General features: G+C 36.4%; 1 protein-coding gene across 1 annotated transcript in view; it reads left to right on the top strand.

The window, feature by feature from the left end:
• Window positions 1–20,647, top strand: part of LOC131028829 (DNA-directed RNA polymerase I subunit 2) — a 220,399-nt gene that overhangs the window by 164,704 nt on the left and 35,048 nt on the right. Inside the window, exons 23-25 of the mRNA XM_057959181.2 lie at window positions 1,157–1,285; window positions 1,386–1,529; window positions 9,318–9,530. Of these exons, the coding sequence (XP_057815164.2) occupies window positions 1,157–1,285; window positions 1,386–1,529; window positions 9,318–9,530 (486 nt within the window). The remainder of the gene's footprint in view (window positions 1–1,156; window positions 1,286–1,385; window positions 1,530–9,317; window positions 9,531–20,647) is intronic.

Genomic DNA, 20,647 nt, shown 5'->3' with positions numbered 1-20,647 from the left:
ACCCTAGTTCTACAACCAAACATTCACCAAACACCAATGAAGATACCTAAGAACATGCAAATCACCAAATTGAACAATAATAGCATTCACATGCCAAGCAGGGTTTCAATTTCGATTGTCTCCTATCTCCATTGATCTTGTTTAATATATTAGCTTTCAGATTTTGTATATGCACAAGAGCTCAACAAAGAGCAGATTGTGGTTGAAGTCGCTTGATCGCAAGAAGGTTTGATTGTAGAAGATAGACACATTGATTAGGGTTGATAATGATGAAAGTATCCTTTTATATAGAAGATGCTTTAGAAAATGGAGGACAAGATTAAGAGATGAAAGAAATAAATGGCCGGCTAGGATTAAAGGGTAGGTAGAAGAAATAATAAAGTAACGAAGGGGGTAGGTAAAGGAGGATTAAGAGATAAGTGACATGTGTCATAGAGGAAAAAGCTAATGAATTAATTAAATAAATAAATATTTATTTAATTAATAGAAGAAGGGGGGCCAATTAAATAAATAAAAGTATTTATTTAGTTTAGAAAAAAGATATTTTAAATAAATAAAAATATTTATTTAAATGAGGAAAGGGCTAGAAGAGGCTTAAATGAATTAATTAAATAAATAAAGATTTATTTAATTAATAGAAGACTTAGGATAAAATAATTAAATAAATAAAAATATTTATTTAATTAAAGAGAACAATTTTAGGTGTCTACACCTAGTAGTGGTTCATTAAAAACACAGATCTCATGGGGATGTTGCCCCAAGAGTTGTTCATTGTAGAGTTTGAGATGGTGATAATGAGGATAGAATTGCAAAATGTGAAGTCTGCTTGGTGCTATATTTTACCTTAAGGCGACAGGCCCGGTGCAAAAGGTTCAATATTTTATTTTTCTTCAATATTTCCAGACACTCTACAAGTTGTATTTAATATTTGCACAAGTAATTCGATAACGTTAGAATTGTTAGAAGTTTTATTAATGTTTTCTGAACATTAGCTGCTGATTTTTTCATCCACCAAACTTATTTATAAGATACAGAACCATAAAATGATTGCCACTTTTGCAAGGGTTTTTGACTTCTTGTGAGATTGAATTTTTGTGAATATGAAGTATGATAAACTTATTACCTTTTTATCCTAAACATGCTCCTTTTTCTGCAGACAGAGACTATTGACCTGACGGAGAATCGAGAAAGACATGACCGCATCTTGAAATTGTTTGCAAGATCTAATAAGGATGCATCGCTCAGCCGTTTTATTGATACTGATGGTCTTCCTTATATTGGCCAGGTTATCTCTTTTTTATTTAAATAGGTCTGATATATGTTCAAGAGTCACTTTACCTATTAAAAAGGTTGTTGGCTGATCATTGTGTAGTTGTCTTTACCAGATTCTTCAATCAGGGGATCCTTATTGTACTGTATTAAATACTGTGACTGCTCAGAGCAGAACATACAAGCTTAAGGGTTCCGAGACTGCTGTTGTTGATTATGTAGCTGCAGTTGGAACAAAGCCAAAGGATCCATTGCAAAAGGCAATATCACATATCTTTAATACAATAACTTTTTCTTTCGACATATGATGACCGATTATAATTTCTAGTGTTATAGTGCATATCGTTTACCATTTAAAAAAAAAATTCAGCCTAATTTTCAATCGTTTTAGCTTTGGATGATTTCTGTATTTGTTAATTTCAAAAGGGATGAAGCTGAGTTTAATTGGCCAGCCCAAATGTTCATTTAGAAGTTTCATAAAATTTATGATACATGGCATTAGATTTTGTGTTAAGATGCTCTTTAGGTGACAAGGCCAAATTCAGTTGGCCAACAAAAATATTTTTTTTTAATCTACAATTGATGGAATGTTAAGGTTTTGTTAGAATTTTGTATCAAGTAACAAAAGCACAAAAGCTTTATAGCTGAATGAATAGTCTATTGTTAGAACTGAGGTGTGTTTGCGTTTATGAATTTTCTATATCCCAAATGTTTTTGTATGTCTTTTGAACTGGATAAAGAGAAGGTAGAATAAATTGGTACTAATTTCTGCTAAGTGGTGAATTTTTGGCCTTTTGGGTTGTTGGCACAAATGTTGCAAGGGAACAAGGGAAATAATGGATTCTTTGTTGGGGTCAACATGCATCAAACAATTGTTGTACATGCAATGCCCCATCTCAGGCTTTCTTTTTGATCCCAAAATGAGTCACTTGGACTTCATGGGGAGGTTGAAAGAAGACTAAAAGATGAAGGTTCTGAGTGCAGGCTGCTGCCATGGAGGAGGGGAGGAAGATAATGTTGAATTCAATATTTATGAAGCAATGATAGTATTCTGTGATAGACTGCTAAGTGAAACTCTTAATGAAAAACTTTCAGAAAAGATGGAACATATTATTGGGGATGACATGAGCCCTATGGAAATGTACAAAAACTCTCTAGATGATGATATATTAAAGCATGCAACTTTCTAGACAGTTTCCTTTGCAACAGACACTCCAAAAACAAAGACGAAGACAGTGAATTAACTTGAGTTGTGCAAATACTTGGCAATTAAATTAAAAACTCAAACAGGAACAACAAATGAAAGATAGTTTTAAGAGGTTAAGAGGAATGAGATTTGCAATTAACACCAATAAATTATCATTAGAAATTTATCAAGTATTATTTTCAATGCAAAGAGGAGAAGAGAGAGGCAACTATTATTTGAAAATATAGAAAAACAAATTTAACTGAATACAAGAATTCACATTTAAAAAAAGAAAAAGAAAATACAGGAGAACATTTGATGAGCAAAGCATAGGAGCATTACTCACGAGTAATCTCAATCTGCAAAGTTTCTCACGGCATTTGTTGAGTTTGGGAGAAAGTGGTTTTAAATTCTCTCTCTCTAGACACACATGTGCACATTACATAGACAGATAGATAGTTAATTAGTTTTTAGTTAGTTATAGTTACTGTTTATTGATTCATTTGTGCCCTTATGAGCAGAACATACAGAGCACAACTAGATTGAAATTTTATTTATCAGGGTTAGGAATTTAAATTTCTCCTTAAAGTTCTAATTTGAATAGATCTATTTGAAAAACTGAATTTTAGACCCTAAGAAGAGCTTCTTAAAATTTATATTCTAATGAGGGTTTCCATTTTACATAAAAGAAAAGAATAGCATGTTTAACATATATTTGTTTCAGGCGAATATATACTACTTACACAATATATTTAGATTAAGTATATAATTTAAAAGTAAAGTTATAGAGTTCTTTTCAAAATTACTTCTATAAGCTAATGAGGGTTTAGGTAAAATAGCACATGTTTAACTGTAAAATAGTAGGTAGTTGTCCATGATAGAATGATGTACTATTTTAGAGTGATTCCTTAGTTTATGATAGATAAAATGGCAGGTTCTATTGGGGGCCTCTCACCACAACAGTAACCAACATTACTAAAAAGAAATAACCTTACCCAAGGACTCCCCTTCTGGAAGATAGGGGGATAGATCCTCCTAAGAGCTGGCATTTGGCTTAGAGATAACCACAAAAAATAGCCAATTTTCCTCCAAAAGAAGATGAAACCAAAATCAAGAACAAACTGAAGTCACCCTCCTATCCTTACAAGAGAGGAGAGCCTTAATAGTCCATTGAGCACTAGCACCAATAGAGTCCATGTGTCCAAATGCAATCTTTCAGCTTCTGCTATCTCTACACTTTTTAGATAAAGGAGCTGAAACACCTCTTGAACCGAAGGAGAAGAATCACCCACTTGCATATTCATTTCATGAGCAGAAATAATGGCCTATAATTGTTGCTTTATATCCTAAGTTGCTTCCACTTCACCCTCCTCAATCTCATCTCCAGCCAATACTTCAGAACCTCTGGCAAAAGTCTTGTCCGCCAGGAATTGGTTCCCAATATTTCTTTCCTTGTTGATAAAATCAAATGTGTTATATATACAAGTGGGTTCTTTGTGTTTTTTGCATAGTTTTGCATTTGTTCTTGGTTATTACCTATGCCACTTTTTTGCACCATTACAACTTTGGATTTCAGTTAGGGTGGGTGAAGTGTGCCATCAATGGTGAGCTGAAGATTGTCCAAGGAAGTAACATGAGCAAATAATTTAACTGAACAAAGTCCAGCAAAGCAACACGAGACTAATGATAGAGGACAAGAGTTTCTTGTAGAATGTATCATTGTGTATTTCTATTGAGTAAGAAGTGTGCAGCTGGTAGACTCTTGCCTAATATCATGTAATGTCCCCTTGTAGGAAATAAAGACATGGAGAAGACCTCTAGCCTATCCTCATTTCACATAGGCTAAAGGGTAATACTACGGAAATAATTTATAATATCATTAAATTGAGGGATAGATTATGTGGGGGATGGTATACCTGACTTTGCTATTTAGAGCCCAAACAGAGCGGTTGTTAAGGACATAGAATAGACATTTTAATTTTTTTATGTCTGTCAAGAGTGAAATTGATTTTGGAAATTACTGGTTTGAAGATCCATCAAGCATGTTTGGATCTAAGATTTTTAGAAAACTGGCATGCATAGCAAACACATTCTAAGGCTACTCAAAACAATGAAAGCTGAGATGTAAGGATTGATTTGGGTTAGTTAGGGGTGAGTAATGACACATCTAATGGTGCTTAAGAGGAGACTACCACGTGGAATTGTGTGAGAATATTTTATGACAATAAGAGGGTCTTGCAGTTCAAGGATGTTTAGAATTCATTAGAGGGATTAAGATGTTACAAGATTGCATTTGCTAGAGAATTCTTATTGGGGCATGTGTCATATGATTATTATGGGTGAATCAAATATATTCTGTCTTTCTAGTAGATGAATTCTTAGTAGCATATGAAAGGAAGATTGCTCTAGGAAAGAGCAAGGCATATGATAAAAAACGATGTTTGTCCTTGGAATTTGTTTGACAAATGAGAACAAAAATGAATTTTCATCTAGTTGCAAGTGAGCAATAGGGAGTAAATGTGGTTGTTAATGCTGGGAGCAACATATAAAGGTAAGTTATGCTTGCCCAAAATCTAGTTGTTGAAGTTGAAGGTTGGCTGTAATGGTTGTTTGAAAATCAACATACTGTTTCATCATGAGGTGGTAGATTGCGTACAAAGTGGAAAACATGATAGAGAAACTGAATTAGCCAAGTGATATGAAGAGGAAGATCAGGTTTTCTTGCTAGCAGCAGATGAGAAAAGAAAAAGCAATTTAGGGCACAGCAACTTGAATTATTAGATCATGTTGTCTGTAATGTCCCCACTTTGAAATATAAATAATAAAATTTAAATATTTAAAAATTAAATTAAAATATAAAAGGATATAATTAAAATTTAAGAAAGTTAATGAATGGTCAAAAGACAAAAAATGAAAAGTTGTGACTACCTCAAATGTGAGATATAAAAGGGAGAAGAGAACCTCATTTGAGGGGGGATATTTTGGGGAATCAGAAGTGCAGATCTGATTGTGAAAGGTTGTGTCCCTTTCAAAGGGCAGAAATAATGAAGAGTTGCACTGTTTCAAATGGTGTTAATGGTGAAAGGGTGTGTCTCTTGCCAAAGGGCATACATGATGAAGAGGTGTGACCTTTCCCTCACATGGAGAGATATAAAGGAAAGGAATCAAAAGCATCCAAGGGAACACCATCAATCAGATAAGATCAGAACTGTTATTAAGTTACTGGCAGTAACATCCCTGTTCTTGGTGGTATGCATGGGGATGTGCTCAATATGTATGCTTAATGTAGAATTCAGTAGTAATATCAATAATATTAATATAGACTGCAATATGTATGACAGTCATACTTAATTTCATATATATTCATAATAATTGAAAGACACATATGTTCACAGTTTAAGTGCTTAATCAATTCTAATTCTATTCCCCAAGGGAGACGGGTGCTGTTAGGGAGAGGTAGAGTAGATCAACTCCAAGATGAAAGAGCCCCAAGGATGAAAGGACTGATGTTCCTAACGTCTGGGTTGAAGTAGGGAGGTGGTGTCATAGTGCCCTAGACAAGCCAATGCCCTTTTCTGGGATTAAGAATGAGAAGGGATTAGGAATTAGGACTGGAGTAATGACAAATATTAAGTTGAATTAAGGACAACTTTAATTATCTATTCTGAATTAATGTAATATACTAGGTAGTAATGTATGTTTCCCTTTGGGAATTGACTGCCTATAAATAGGGGACATTACATTGTCTGTTTCACTATGACATTTTTTCAGGAGAAGCATTAAGTTCAAAATGATGAGAAGATTGAGATTCCTGAGGAGTAGGCAGATATAATGCTGACTGAGTTACATGTTAGGTGTTTTGTGAACGTGGAACTTTGTGTCAGTCTCTGGGAAGTGCAGAGAAGAAGATAGAATTATGATAATCTGTTGACCCCAATATAATTGACAGAGAGCTTACTGAATTGCGTGGTGGGTTTCCTGTGATTATGGAGTTCAGCACCATAGAGGTTAGGAAGCCTGAAATAAAAGAGAGAAAAATCTTGAGCTTTTGGCCCACATATAATTGACTAAAAGTTTGAGAATGATGTTATGGCAATTGCTAGATCCAAATTTTTTGAGGCATAGTTCATTTATTATGAACATGTGATTTTTCAAAAAAATTTAAGTTGTGTAGTTGTGTAAGCTGCACACTAAGCCAAGCTTTGTCTGATTGATATTCAGTAAACTTGGCCCAACCAATGTGTATTAAATCAACAGCTGTCATACTGTGTATCAAATTGACAGCTGTCCAGTGAACATCTGCTTAACTAACATCTGATAGACAGGCTTCTGTGTTACTTGCATTTGGCCAATTGAGGTCCACTCAATCTTGAGGATGTGTGTTCAACCACCTTCAGCTTGACCAACTGATAATTGCTTGCCAATATTTGTTTGATTGAGGTCCAAGGTCGGTGACACTGACCTTGGCCTAACAGCAACCAATGTGTATCAGATTGACATTGGCCCAATTGACATCCATTGTACCAATGTGTATCAAATCGACATCTGCCCAACCAACATCTGCTCAACTAAGATATGTTGGACAGATTTTTGTGTTACTCACATCTGGCCTATCAAGTCCACTTAATCCTGGGGATGCTTGTTCAACTACCTTTAGCTTGACCAACTGATATTTGGTTGGCAACGTATGTTTGATTGAGGTCCACATGATTAATGTTCTGCACATTCAACTTTTGTCTCAAAATTTGAAAGTCTTGGCAAGAAAAAAAAAATCTACATTACAAATTTTGTAGGAGAAAACAAGATACCCGAATCAAACCAAACAAATGGGACAAATTCCGATATTTGTAGAAATGATATCATACACTGTGGCTGTAGTATTTTATTGTTCTTACAAGTTACAACTGTCAAGAATCCCAATGATAGTGTACAAACAATGTCATACATGTCTTCAGTAATTTGACATTCCTATGGTTGATGCCTTGTACCTTAATGGAGTGTACAGCTTTTACATGAAGGCATGATAATTTAATGTCAGCTGTCAAAGAGAAAAATATAGCAGAATTTGTTGAAAATTGTTAGAGATGCCTTAGTTTTGGAGCCAAGTGAAAGGGTAATTTCAGCTAAATGTGATCATAAAAGGCCAAGACAATACCAATTAATAGTGAGGGAAAGAAAACAAAATTATGTCTGTTTTTATTGAACCAAAGTAGAAGAAGTTTATGGAAGAGGCTAATAAGCAAAGGCATATTATTCTTGGTGTTAGCAGTGAAAACAAACTTGATGTCAGGCTTGCCAATATGAAGTAAGGGAAAGTGGATGTTATTGTTTAGTGATTACATCAACATTTGTACACAATTTGAAAGTCCCATGTTCATGTTGTCTGATGTGGATAATGTCAACATTTTCAAGTAACTTGAAGTAAATTTTTCATGCAGCATCATTGGTTTTAATCGAGTTACAAAATTTGACGCTGTCATTTTTGGCTTACTGAGACTCATGATTCTAACCTTAGCCTGTGGTCTGCCGAATATAGGAAGCTCAGGGAGAATGACTCAGCTACACTTGACTGGAATATAACAAAATTTGGTTTGTCAATTACAAGATAAAAATATAAAACAAAATGCCTGGAAACATTTGTTTTTACTTGCTTTAGGATTTAATTTGGCAAGGGAGAGAGGGTTTAACTGAGAAAAATTACCCTTAAAAAAACAGTTTAACTTTAGATTTTGCATTTGTATACCTGGGTTTTAGCTTCTCTTGTTAGATTTTCGCAGGTGGTTAACAATGGAAACAAATCACTAATAACATTTGAGTCCTCAATAAATAATGCCAATCAGGATGAGCTCAACTTGTAAACGTAAAAGCGCTTCCAAAGAAAAGCCTGAGGTCAAAAGCCCGAGGTTTTTAAGTGAGAAAATTAGTTTTTTTTTTATTCATTTTTTTACTTCAGATTTTGCAATCGTATACCTGCGTTTTAGCTTCTCAGATTTTCACAGGTGGTTAACAATGGAAACCAATCACTAATGACATTTGAGGCTTGAATAAACAACGCCAATCAGGATGAGCTCAAGCTGTAAAAGTAAAAGGGCTTTCAAAGCAAAGCCTGAGGTTTAAAGTCCGAGAGACACAATAATTGTTGAGTTTGGATACAATAATATCCAACACATGGGTGTAGAGTTGTCTCAATGATCAAGGCCAGATGCAAGTCACAGGTGACTTTGATGGTAGAGATACTTTTTGGTCATGGAATCTAAGTTGAAGATTAGCCCAAAATGGGGAATCAATTGATTTAGTGTTGCCTTATTTCTCTTGTAAGTTATATGCTGATTTATTTATTGGTGAGATGTCAGGGAGATGGTCGTTGTGAATTTTTCTTGAGAAAGGTTTCTGAGAAGGTATTGCTTAATACTTTGCAATGTCTGTATGCTTTTACATATCTTTAATTTCTGTTGCACAGGGTGAGAGATCCTTACTGTAGGAAATTTTTTCCCCATGAAATTCTGCTTGGAGTGTCCCGATCTATGAATTCCATATAGATAGTTTGACAGCCAAAATCCTAAGATTTCAAAATAGTGGCTCTAAAAATATAAATATTCTATTTTTCTATATTGATATTATGTCTTTCCCACTGGGAGAATTTTGATACCTAAATTAACTTAAACTTGAGTTGTTCAAAGAATTGGAGATTTCAGATGGTTCATGCTATTCTGTGTTGCAAAGGTTTCCTTGTAATGCCTTTTTGGTAAAATGTTTCAATACAAGCATAAATTGAAATGTGGTGCTTGATTTTTTCTCCTAAACATTTCCTTCCTTCCAATAGTTTCTATTTAACAGTTTAATTGGATTACTTGAATTGCAGGTCAAAATACGTGTCCGCCGTGGCCGAAATCCCATCATTGGTGACAAATTCAGTAGTAGGCATGGACAGAAGGGAGTTTGCTCACAATTGTGGCCAGATATTGATATGCCATTTTCAGCAGTAACAGGAATGCGTCCAGATCTTATTATTAATCCACATGCATTTCCTTCTCGAATGACTATTGGGATGCTCCTAGAGTCTATTGCTGCCAAGGTACCTTTCTTATGGTTTTGGAATTTGGACTCAGATGCTACCATAATTTGTTTCTCATTCCAGAAGTACTCTATTTTATTTCTGGTTATTGCATATTTTCTTGATCTAGGCACTAAATGCAGTCAGTAGAAATACATCAGCTTATGAATACACTGTAATTTGTAATTTCCAGAGAAATGAAGTTTGGATACATTTGATAGGACAGCTGTGGTGAATCTTCCATTGTTTTTTACAAGTTAGACTACATGATGATTAAAGGTATAGATTTTTAAAGAATTACAAGATTTATATTTTTAATTTTAAAGGTATGGAGAGATTTCATCCATCAGTTTTGTTCCATGCAATTGTGCATGAGAAAATATTCAAAGAGCTTTTTTGGATTATTGTCATGGATGTCAAAGGAGATTATTGGTTCATTGTTGGATTATGTTGCTGAAGCAAATTTTTATTCAAGAAATACCCTCATTACAGACTTTGCGTTGAGATATTGCTGGAAACAAATAATATTATTTGGAGGCCGACTATCCACGGAAACGCGTTCCCCCCCTCCAGGCCCAAGTCCCCCTGTCCCCAAAACCCGTCCCCAAAACTTTTTCCCTTTGTCTTCCTGTCCCTGAAGCCCGTCCCCGTGTCCCCGCGTCTCCCTGTCCCCATTGGCCGTGGAACACTGAGTTTTATCCACTTTTGGTCAACTCATTTTGGTGTCCAAATTAAGAGGTTAAATTGAATTAAAAATAAATAAATCTATGCTTGTTTATAGGGCCGACCTTACTTGACTAATTGCCCAACTTTGGGTGAATGTATATTAAGAAATTAACAATAAATTTGAAATCACGAATGGGCCGATCCATATCTAGTGCCCTTGTTTAGCATGAAAAGGCGCATATAAATTTAAAAAGTTGTCTCCTTTGGCAATCATGTCTATTCAAGGGGGGAGGATATAAAGATAAGTTTGTGAGGTGTTGTCAAGGCAAGCAGATCATGGTTATCTATCCATGCATGAACAGATCTGAAGCAATCAAAATCAGACTATTAGAGCAGATTGTTTGAAGCATATTAGAGAAGACTTTTAAGCATAATTGGAGTAGATCTAAATCAAAGTTATAAGCAGATCTGAAGGAGATCTGTGAGCAGGTTGTTGAAGTTTTTTATGAGCAGAATTGTAAAGAAAGTTTGAGCAGATTTGTGAAGAGTTTTTGAAAGAGTTGTGGAGGTTGGTGCCTCACTATAGAAGAGGTTTGTGTCTCTTAGGAAGTTGGTTCTTAGTTGCGGGGATTGGTGTCTCTAGAGAAGTGGTGCCTACAAATATAAGTGGGGATTGGTGTCTCTAGTAGGTAGGTGCCTACAAAGTAGAAAAAGAGAAAAAGAAAAATTTAGGGGGAGTAGAGTGTGGTTGTCATATTTATAAGACAAATTTTAGATGGAGCTATACTAGGGTATATTTTCATCTCTTGGGCATTATAAGATGTGGGGTTAAGGTGTGTCGAGATATAAAGGAGTATGAGAGGTAGAGGTTAATAGATTGCATATGGAGGTGGAAGTAAGGTCTGAGGGCATGCAAATACTATTATTATTCTATATGATTAGTTATGCCTATGCTGTCCATAGTTGCTAGTAGTAGTGGTGATATTTACACAAGAAGAAGAAGAATCACAATCGCTAGTGAGAGGTTAGGGACAATTGCAACGTATTCAATATGCAAGCATGGAATGTGGTAGTCTTCTATTGCCAATTATTTTTATGCCCATGCCATTCCATTTCATGTAGTATGTTCTCCTTCAAACAAATGTACAAAGATTTAGCTTTTGTTGATATTTCTTTTAACCCCTTGGAGAGCATAAATTACACACTGCCTACCTTGACAAAAGATATTCTATGGTGAGTTTGATGATGGACATGAGGTAGACTTGGATTAGGATTGGCTATAGTATTGTTATAGATTGGTGGATTGATATGAGACAAAGACCACATCAATACATAGTCACACATTTCTTAAAGCTATTGATTGTTCAAGGAAGCACAAGAATGCAAATTTCCAATTTAACAGTGATTGTAGATGAGGTTAGAGTCTCAAATGTAGTAAGGTGGTCATTGATTTGGAACATGTGTGCAAATTGGCTCGCATGGTGGTGGGGGTTGCTTATAAACACATCTTTTAGACCCCATATTGTGTTCATGCATTGAACAATTCTTTGAAAGATAGGAAAGATAGATTAGGTGAAGCAAGTGGTTGTAGAAGCTAGAGATAATCAGATGCTCATTTGCAATGACCATAAGTCACTTGCTCTATTCAATACTTTTTTAGAGAAGGAATTCCTTAAACGTATGGAGTTTAGATATGCCAATTATTTCATTTTATTTAGAGAGGGTGTTTGAGGTGCATGGGCATCTATAGTTGATGGTGGTTAATTCAGAGTGGAGTAGATGGGCTAATGCAAAAACTACTGAAATAAAAGTTGTCAGACAAAAGATCCTTGATGATGATTGGTAGTCCATTGTGCGGTGATAAATTGCTGAGTTTAATTTGATATTTCTGATTTTATTGTTTTTAATTTTCTAACTTGTCATTTGACTGAGTCTTATTCTTTCTTGAAATTTTTGTTATATGCTTGCTTTTCATTTCACTTGTTGTAGACGCCGTTAGATATGTTGATATAGATTCTCCCAATCTTGGATAGATTTATGAGACATTTGACGACATGCTTGGGTGGATGAAATAAGCAATTTGTTACAGGGGTCCTAATTTGAAATTATACAAATAGCATATAAAGCTTATTGTGATTTGGTGGTGGAGCACTAAGAGCACCTTGCATTATAATGTAGCCTTTGCTCTAATTTCCAAATAACAAGCACCAAAGGTTGGAAAGTTGCCTCCTTGTGATGATGAATAGGTGAAAGAATGGTTAACGAAGGGCTTTCAAAAGGTGTATTCAAGTGAGGAGCCTACTGAACTTTGCTCACAATGAATTGCCTCTACCAACTTTGTGGTCCAACATTCAATTTACTATAGTGGATGGTGGACATGGCATGATAGGGATACACCATAGTTGAGAATGCTTAACATTTGCCTCCTTTCACAAGTTGTTTGCTCCTTTGTTGTAGAGAGGAACTAGTCCACATACAACTTCATCCACTCAATGAAGAGGATTAGGCTTACCTCTAGATGAGCTAAGAGGTTGGTGGTTGTGCATAGTGCCTTGGGACTTTAGGATCATCAAATTTCAAAGTATTGATAGTCTCGAGGTTTATGGTGGGATGTTGATCCAAAAGATGCCACCTAGATTGATGAGGAGGTGACAAAAGAGGGATTGGTTGGAGTTCCAATGGATGAGGCAGCCCCTCAGTGTTAGTGATTCAAAGTCAAACTTCAAAGCTAATTTACAATTAGGGCAACAACATACTTGCTATGTTTTTTCTATTTTGTAGTTGAAATGTGTAGCTTTTGGGTATTTTGTCGTATTTTTAATTATATATAATATATAATATATCATATGCAATTGACAATGAATTATGAAAGCAATTAAGTTTTGATATTTGTTAATTTGTTTGACTCTTATGTGATATCTCAATTTAACTCTAATGTTTGTATTAAAGATCTATAGTTTATATGATTATTTTTTAAGGATCTATAGTGTATATGATGAATGCCTTACTAATGTTAACATATGATTATTTGAAATTTCTGTTTTGAAAAAACATTCTATTTTTTATATAGCTGTCGCTTGTTCCTTCCAGGTTGTTAACTTCTCTCCAGGTTTCGGTTGAACTAGTCTTCCTTTTGAATGAAAGCATGCTTGCTGATTGAACCTTCCTTCGAGAAGGGAAATGGCCTAGCTGACAATAACCTACCTCCCTCCCTTTCTCGTTGACAATAGGGGGTGAAGGACGACCCTTTCTCGCTTCTAGAAACATATTGTATTCCTCTATCCCTACCTCCTTATCATCCTCTTTCCTAACTCAACTACTATCTTCCATAAGGCCAACAACAACTTCTTGCCTCCTCGGGATCAGGGCGAGGGAAGGGAGGGAGAGGAAGGGATCCAATGTGATTCATTATATACATATCAACAACCCTCATCTATCGTGTACCTCCATACCCCCACAGAATAAGAGTGGGATAGGATCCCTACAGTAGGACTTCATAGTAGGACGGAATAATAGTGGGATAGATCCCCCACCATGGAATACATCAATCTGCCCAAAGATTCGGTCTGCCGGGGAGATTGAATCCAATGCACCGCTTCTGTTTAACAATCTGCCCCCTAGAATGAATGGTAACTAGAATGGGGAAGCGCTGCACAACACCAATACGAATGGGGAGGGGAAGCATCCAATGGTACTGGTACTCAAAAAATCCATCCTCAAAACATAGCCACTTGTCCCTTGCTTTCCCGTCCTAGAAATTTGGTGGAACCTACAAAAGTTTCTAGATGGATCCAAATAAACAAACTCATCATTGAACCTTGAGAGGGACTACAAGTCAATACGACATTGAGTGTCACAAAAATAAGGAGCACCACTAGGTGCATCATTCCAATTTGAGGAAGGAGAATCCTCTATAAAAGTGACAAAAAAATTAGCAACTTACGAACCAGCTTTTAAGAAGTGGACCTAGGCATTTGCAAACACCAATCTTTGAATTCGATGAGAGGATTCTCTCCATTATTCATTGGGTTCCCCTGCACCCCCTCCTTCCCTCCCCCCAGAAAAAAACTTTAACCTTTGATTACCAAGCACATACAAGGGAACATCAACAAGCTTGCCCATGAAGGTAGCCAAAAAGTGAATAAAGATTCAATAAAATAAAGATGATTTGTCTAAGTAAAGTCCTGGTTGAGCTTGTCTTTCTTCAGCCCCATCTTTGAACCAAAAGAAAATCTTTCTGAGAAGAATATAATGACCTCCAGTGCCCTAACTGATTGAGTGTAAGTAGTGGAAAGCAAATTCTCAAAATGCACAGATTGTAGCTATGAATCTTGACAGGAATGATCTGAAAAGACCAGATCACACTCACACACCCTAATGAATCTTTTGAAAGAGGTGCTTTAGTCTAAATTCAATCTCACAAAGGAGCCAATCGTATCTGCTAACTCTAAATTACCTTTGATGACCTACAAAGTATAGGTAGATGAAAACAAACAAAACTAAAATTTACATTAAAAGAGGCAACCTTTTTTACATATAAAAGAGGAAAAAAGGGCATAGAAAAAGTCTAGATTTATCATAGATCCATAGACATAGTTCTTATCTTCCTTTGAGTTAAGTTGAAGAAGGAACATGGCTTTTAGAAGAGACAAAAGGGAGGGAAGCTCAATCTCATGCCAAGAGACCAACGCCCAACTGGAGATACCTCATTCATTCAAAAATATCCATACAAATTTATCAATCAGAAGTTTAACTTCTTACTTTAAAGAAAAATTGGGTGTAGACTCATCTAGAAGAGACAAAAACAAACGTTCCTTCACCAAGAAAGAAGGCTTATCCACAAGGGAGAGAATAGAGCCTTTTTGATCATCCACATATTGAAAAGAATTTGTTGACTCCAATTCATTTCCAAAGCCTTGATCAAAATGAGGGGTGGATCACCCAAATCACTAGGTTAAAGAAATAGTCAAATAATTTGCACTTGTCAAAATGGGTTTCTTGCATCCTTGCAAGCACGATAAATCAGTCTGATTGTCTTGAAGTCGTTGTCCACTAGCTATTGTTTAGAAGCTGGCATCCTTGACTGGTTGATACTTTTTTGTTATTACATTTCAGCATGATAAAAACAAAATTATTATCCAATTTTTGATAGGTGATTTTTTTTCCTTCTATTGTCCTATTTTCCATATGTTGTTTGCATTTCCTTTATATTGTTTATCCTTGGTTGAAGTTTAGTTGATTTTTCTTTGTTCAATGAAAGTGTAGATTATGTTTATATTAGATTTTAGACTTAGAAATCATCAATATATTAAAAAAAATAGTTAATGTACTGTTTATTTGGCAATATCTTAAAAGACATTGTGTTAGGGCTTTATGAGCTTGTGTGCTGTTTTTTCGTTGTGTAAACTCTGAGGTTAGGGTTATAAAGTTGAAAATTTGTGCGGTATTTTTTATTTTATACAAGTGGTGTGTAGCATAGTTGAAAACTTGGCAATAACTCTTTTGGCCCAAAATTAAAAATTCTCGAGACTCGGGACTCGGCAATAACTTGGCAATTTTATCGAACATTTTATATACATAAATAATTAGAAATATTCTTCAGAAACACGTTACTAAATTTGTTGAGCATATTACTAATTTCCATCATACATAAATAAAAATTAGAATTTAATACATACCATAGACCAATAAACAAGTTCAACTCTAAATGAGTTACAATGCCACTTCCACTAGCTATTTCATAAGTAAAAGTTGCCTCATCTAAAGGTGTTTTTGGTAAGTGTGCAATAATAACGTCTAAGTAGGCACATTGAGGAGTTATATCCCAATTCCCTATTACGCCCTCATTGTAATCAAGTTTTTTATTTGAAAGATTCCAATAACTAATGGAGATTTGGGAGTGGAGACCTGTTGACGTGTATTTTGTACATAGCCAAACACAGAATAAAATACCCAAATAGTACCTTATCCTCTCTTGATTAAAGCCTCTGAATGTTGAAGATATCGCGAAAAGGATCAATCAGGATGACTTCAAGGTTCTTCTTTGTAGGATCTCTACGTGTGGATAAGCACCAGTGGTCGTTGTATATGCTGTTTCTTCAAGGGGCCTTACGTACTTTCTGAGAAAGCTTGTCCGTATTACTCTCTTTTTGACTGCAGGAACAGGATCTTCCTAATACTAACAGATTCTCAAAAAATAGCAAAAGATAAGGGTTTCAGGGGATGAATGCTAATCTAATCCTGAGAATGACTCAATGTAGGCTAGACTTGGTAAGATTCTACCAATTTCAGTATCGCCAAGAAATTACAACTTTACTGGAATTGATGCAATCTTCTAAGGTGATTCAGTAACTTTCAAATCATCAAGGATATGACACTATCATAGAGATACATATCAATACTCCCAAAATGATTGAATTCTTAAGCAATCTCAATATTTCCAGTTGACCACACAAGGTGTCCTTACAATCAGTAAGAAGCTAGTGGTTTGGAACGTGAATCTCACCAAAGATCAAGCACAACACTTAGTCCTTCAAACTTAAACTTAAATACTACTTCAACTGAGAGTGATTCAAGAAAATAAACAATCATGAAGATAGCCACAAGTATTGCAATAAAACACCATAACTTCAATATTTTATTGATCTCAAAGCCAAATAGACACCAATTGTTCAAAATTCTTTCTTCACTACTCAGTCTTGCTACACAATAACTTTCTTCTCTCTAAGCTCTCTCTCTTCTCTAACTTCTAACTACTATCAAAATGAAAATGAGTGAGGGTATATATAGCATCCTCAAATACAATGAATGGCCCAGATCGAAAGAAGATCAACGGCTGAGATTTTGACACCTAAACCCTAATTAGGGTTTGTTACAAAAAAAAGGTCCCCATTTAGATAAACATCATTAAATGCATAGCCAATATTTAATTGGCACAAATATCGAGGAAACATAGACCAATAGGAATTAAACTGCCACATCATCCTATAACAACTTTTCATCAAGAATTTTGTTTGCTTTCCTATGCTCCTTTTTAGCATATCCAACGAATCTAGACACAATTCCCTCAATCTCAGCAATGGGAATCTCAGGAAGATTCTTCATTCGTTCTTCCAAGTGAAGGACTTGATCAAAAGTAGAGAGAAGAGCTGTCTCCCATCCAGGTTTAAGTTCTTTGATCCTCTCAATCAGGAACATGGTAGTGAACATCTGATCTCGTTGCTCATCTGTGATGACGTTCTCCTCCTTGCAAAAGATGACCTTGACTCTCTCTTCCAACTCTTGGATGTCCACATCTGTCTCAATCTCGATCCGCCTACCAAGAATGGTACACACCACCTCAAACGCCCTATCTTGAATTGGATGGATGATACCTTCAACTTGACTGCATTTGGTGTTGATGTCTTCAAAAAGGACCTCTTTCATCTTGAGCAGAGCTGACCACTGTAGGAGGTTATGGGTTCCTCCATCCATTATCTTTTCTTGTGTCAGGATCCGTCTTGGTGTTTGCCTTATCACTTGTAGGACAGGAATGATAACGTCTCTAGTGTGAGTGAAAGCGGCTACAGTTATCATTAGATTATGGATAACTTCAAGGACCTGGATACCTCGATGAACTGTCTTCATCATTCTTGTTGCAAATTCAACAGCTACCGTGTGGGATTTATCAATCCAAGAGCTCATAAGCTGAACCAAGCTCTTGACCCTTTCTGCTTCGCCAACTGATTCAAGAGGAAGTGCTTGTAAAGGAGATACTGCTGGATCCTGACGTCTCAAGGGCTGATTGAGATGACTAAAATAGCCTCTCCAAGCACTGACCTCTCTCTCAAGCTTCTTATTCTTTTCCATTTCTTCCTTAAGTTTGTCTTTAAGTGCTTCAAATGAATCGGTTGCTTCTTCCATCACTTGTTCGGTGGTAAGTGGACCAAGCTCAAATGTTTCTAAGTCATACTCATCTGCAAGAATCTCACCCTCATATTTGTCTACTACTGGTGTAGCTACTTGCAATCTCCTGGATCCTGTCTCATCCCTTATTACCTTGGACATCTTAGTGGCCTTCTTCTTTTCCATTACCTCTTGAGAATTTCCTATAAGGCTTTCTAAATCAAATACATCTTCTTCCTCTTCAACCACAACCACTCTTGTCAGTCTCTCTTTTAACCAATCCGGAATGGCGGATCTTGTTTCTCTTACTTGTATTTCTTTAAGCAGTGGTCCATCCTCTCGGAAAGGAGATGTCACTTCATCATCATTTTTCTCTTCATGTAGCTCATTAGCACCAACTTGGGGAGATTGACTTGATGAATGTTGAGGCGTCTGTCCCTTTTCTGGCTTGTCATTTTGTACCATGGATTCCATAGATTCATCAATTTCATGTACCATCCTCCCTTGATCTTCTCCTTGACTTGCCTTCTTTTCATGTCGAGAAGATGTGCTTGGTGGATGATCAGGATTGGTTTTCTGCTTCTTCCTGGAGGGTTCCCTTTTCTCAGGTCTTTCTCTCCTCTTTGAACCTTTGGAGTGAGAAGTATTCTCACTCACGCTTGCTTCTCCTTCTTCTGGTCTTGCCTCCAAAGTGAATGTCATTGATACATTTTGCTCCTTCAACTTTTGATGTTGTACATCCACCCATCTGCGAGTGCACGATAAGACGGGAGCCATCAAAGCTCTCAAGTCTAAAACCTCGGGCTCATTCCAATCTATCTTCACTGCTTTGTCTTCCTTCTCATAAGACGACTGGAGGTATCTACCATTATCCTGGGCTTGATCAGTTACTCTATAGACTTTGCATCTCCTGATGAGATCTAAGCGTAGCCTGGAATGCATCTTTCTTTTAACCTCTAAATCACTTGGGAGATTCATCCAAAAGTCCTCCACCTGAAACTCATGTTTGTACTTCTTGCCGACTGTCTCCTCCATATAACCATGAGGATCAAAATTCTCACGCAAAGCAAAGGATGTGAATGAGTATAAAGATAATTCCTTCTCTGCATCTTTAGTGGCTTGAGTATTAGGACATACTTCAACTGAATTTCCTAGTATGATGGGCACGGGAATTCCATTTCCATGCTTATGTCTGGATGCCTTCACATAAGCTGCCAATTGTCTAGTCACCTCAAGTAGCACTATCCTGTCTGTTGGATATCTTGGCAACATGTAAGGAGGTGAAGGACACCCATGAATTCTGATGTATGTGCACTTTTGAAACTGGATGAACCATGCACCATACTTCTTCACGAGCTCTTGTGCATCCAGAGATAGTCGATTATGAATCCCACCTTGCAATATCCTAGTAATGTTCATCGTGAAGGTGTCATTGACTAACTTGTAGTCACTTCTAGGCGGATGATGCAGATGAACATAAGAATCACAAACTCTCATTTCTCCGGGTCCTCTTCCGATCATTCCTCTATGAGGTAGCCCTGCATACTCGAAACTCCTGATTAAGGCATATATAACATATGAGCTCATGTGGAACGATTTGGTGGGTCGTAGCCTTCTCAACTGCATGTCCAGACAATTGCTAATAATTCTGGCCCAATGAAGCATTCCTTTTCCTTGGACTATCACTTGAGTGAAGAAGAACATCCACTTTTCGAAGAAGAAGGCTTGAGGAGCCCCTATAACTCGATTGAGCAAAGTTATCAAATCTCTGTATTCCTCCTGGAAGTCGATCCTATGCGGTGTGTTGGGAATCTTGTTCAGGCGAGGCCGACTTTTGAGCAACCAATTCTTATTGATGAGATTCAAACAAGTTTCAGGATCATCTTCATAGATTGACCTGGCTCCTTCTAAGCTTTTGTAAATCATATCTTTATGGTTTGGAAGATGAAGAGCTTCGCTTATAGCTTCCTCTGAAAGGTAAGCTAAGATGTTCCCGTCCTTAGATACGATCGTCCTTGATTGTGAGTCATAGTGGCGGGCACACTCGATCATCAGCTCATGACACTTGAATGCGGGAGGGAAACCTGCCGCCTTGATGATGCCACTTTCAATTATCTTCTTCGCAACAGGTGATGGCTTGCCAATGTAGGGGACCTCTCGAAACTTCTTCACGTTGAAGTTGCCTAAGTTGGTGTCTCCGATATTACTCCACTTGGACACGATCCTGGTCTCCAACTCGTCACCTTTCTGATCTTCCTTAATGAGAGCTTGCCGACTAGCAGATCCTCCAGCTTTAGGGGTCGCCATTTGATGCCTACACAAAAATTTCAAAATTAATCCTTAAGCATCGTACCTTAAAGCGTAGAAATTAAGAATTTCAAAGGGAATAGTTCAAAACATTAATTTGAAAATGAAATGACAACCCAAGAATTTATGAATTTTCAAATTATGAATAAAATCAGATTGCACAAGACTTAGATTTTCTAAGGATTGCTTATAAGATCAAAACAAGTCTTGAATATAAACTTCAAAAATTTAATTCCTCATACCTCCTTATTTTAAAGCTTAACTATCAACCTTGGAAAAAT

This window comes from Cryptomeria japonica, chromosome 5 (assembly GCF_030272615.1).
Source record: "Cryptomeria japonica chromosome 5, Sugi_1.0, whole genome shotgun sequence".
In the NCBI taxonomy this organism is placed as follows: Eukaryota; Viridiplantae; Streptophyta; class Pinopsida; order Cupressales; family Cupressaceae; genus Cryptomeria; species Cryptomeria japonica.
Note: the sequence above shows the minus strand (reverse complement) of the source record. Positions and strands in the feature narration are given on the sequence as shown.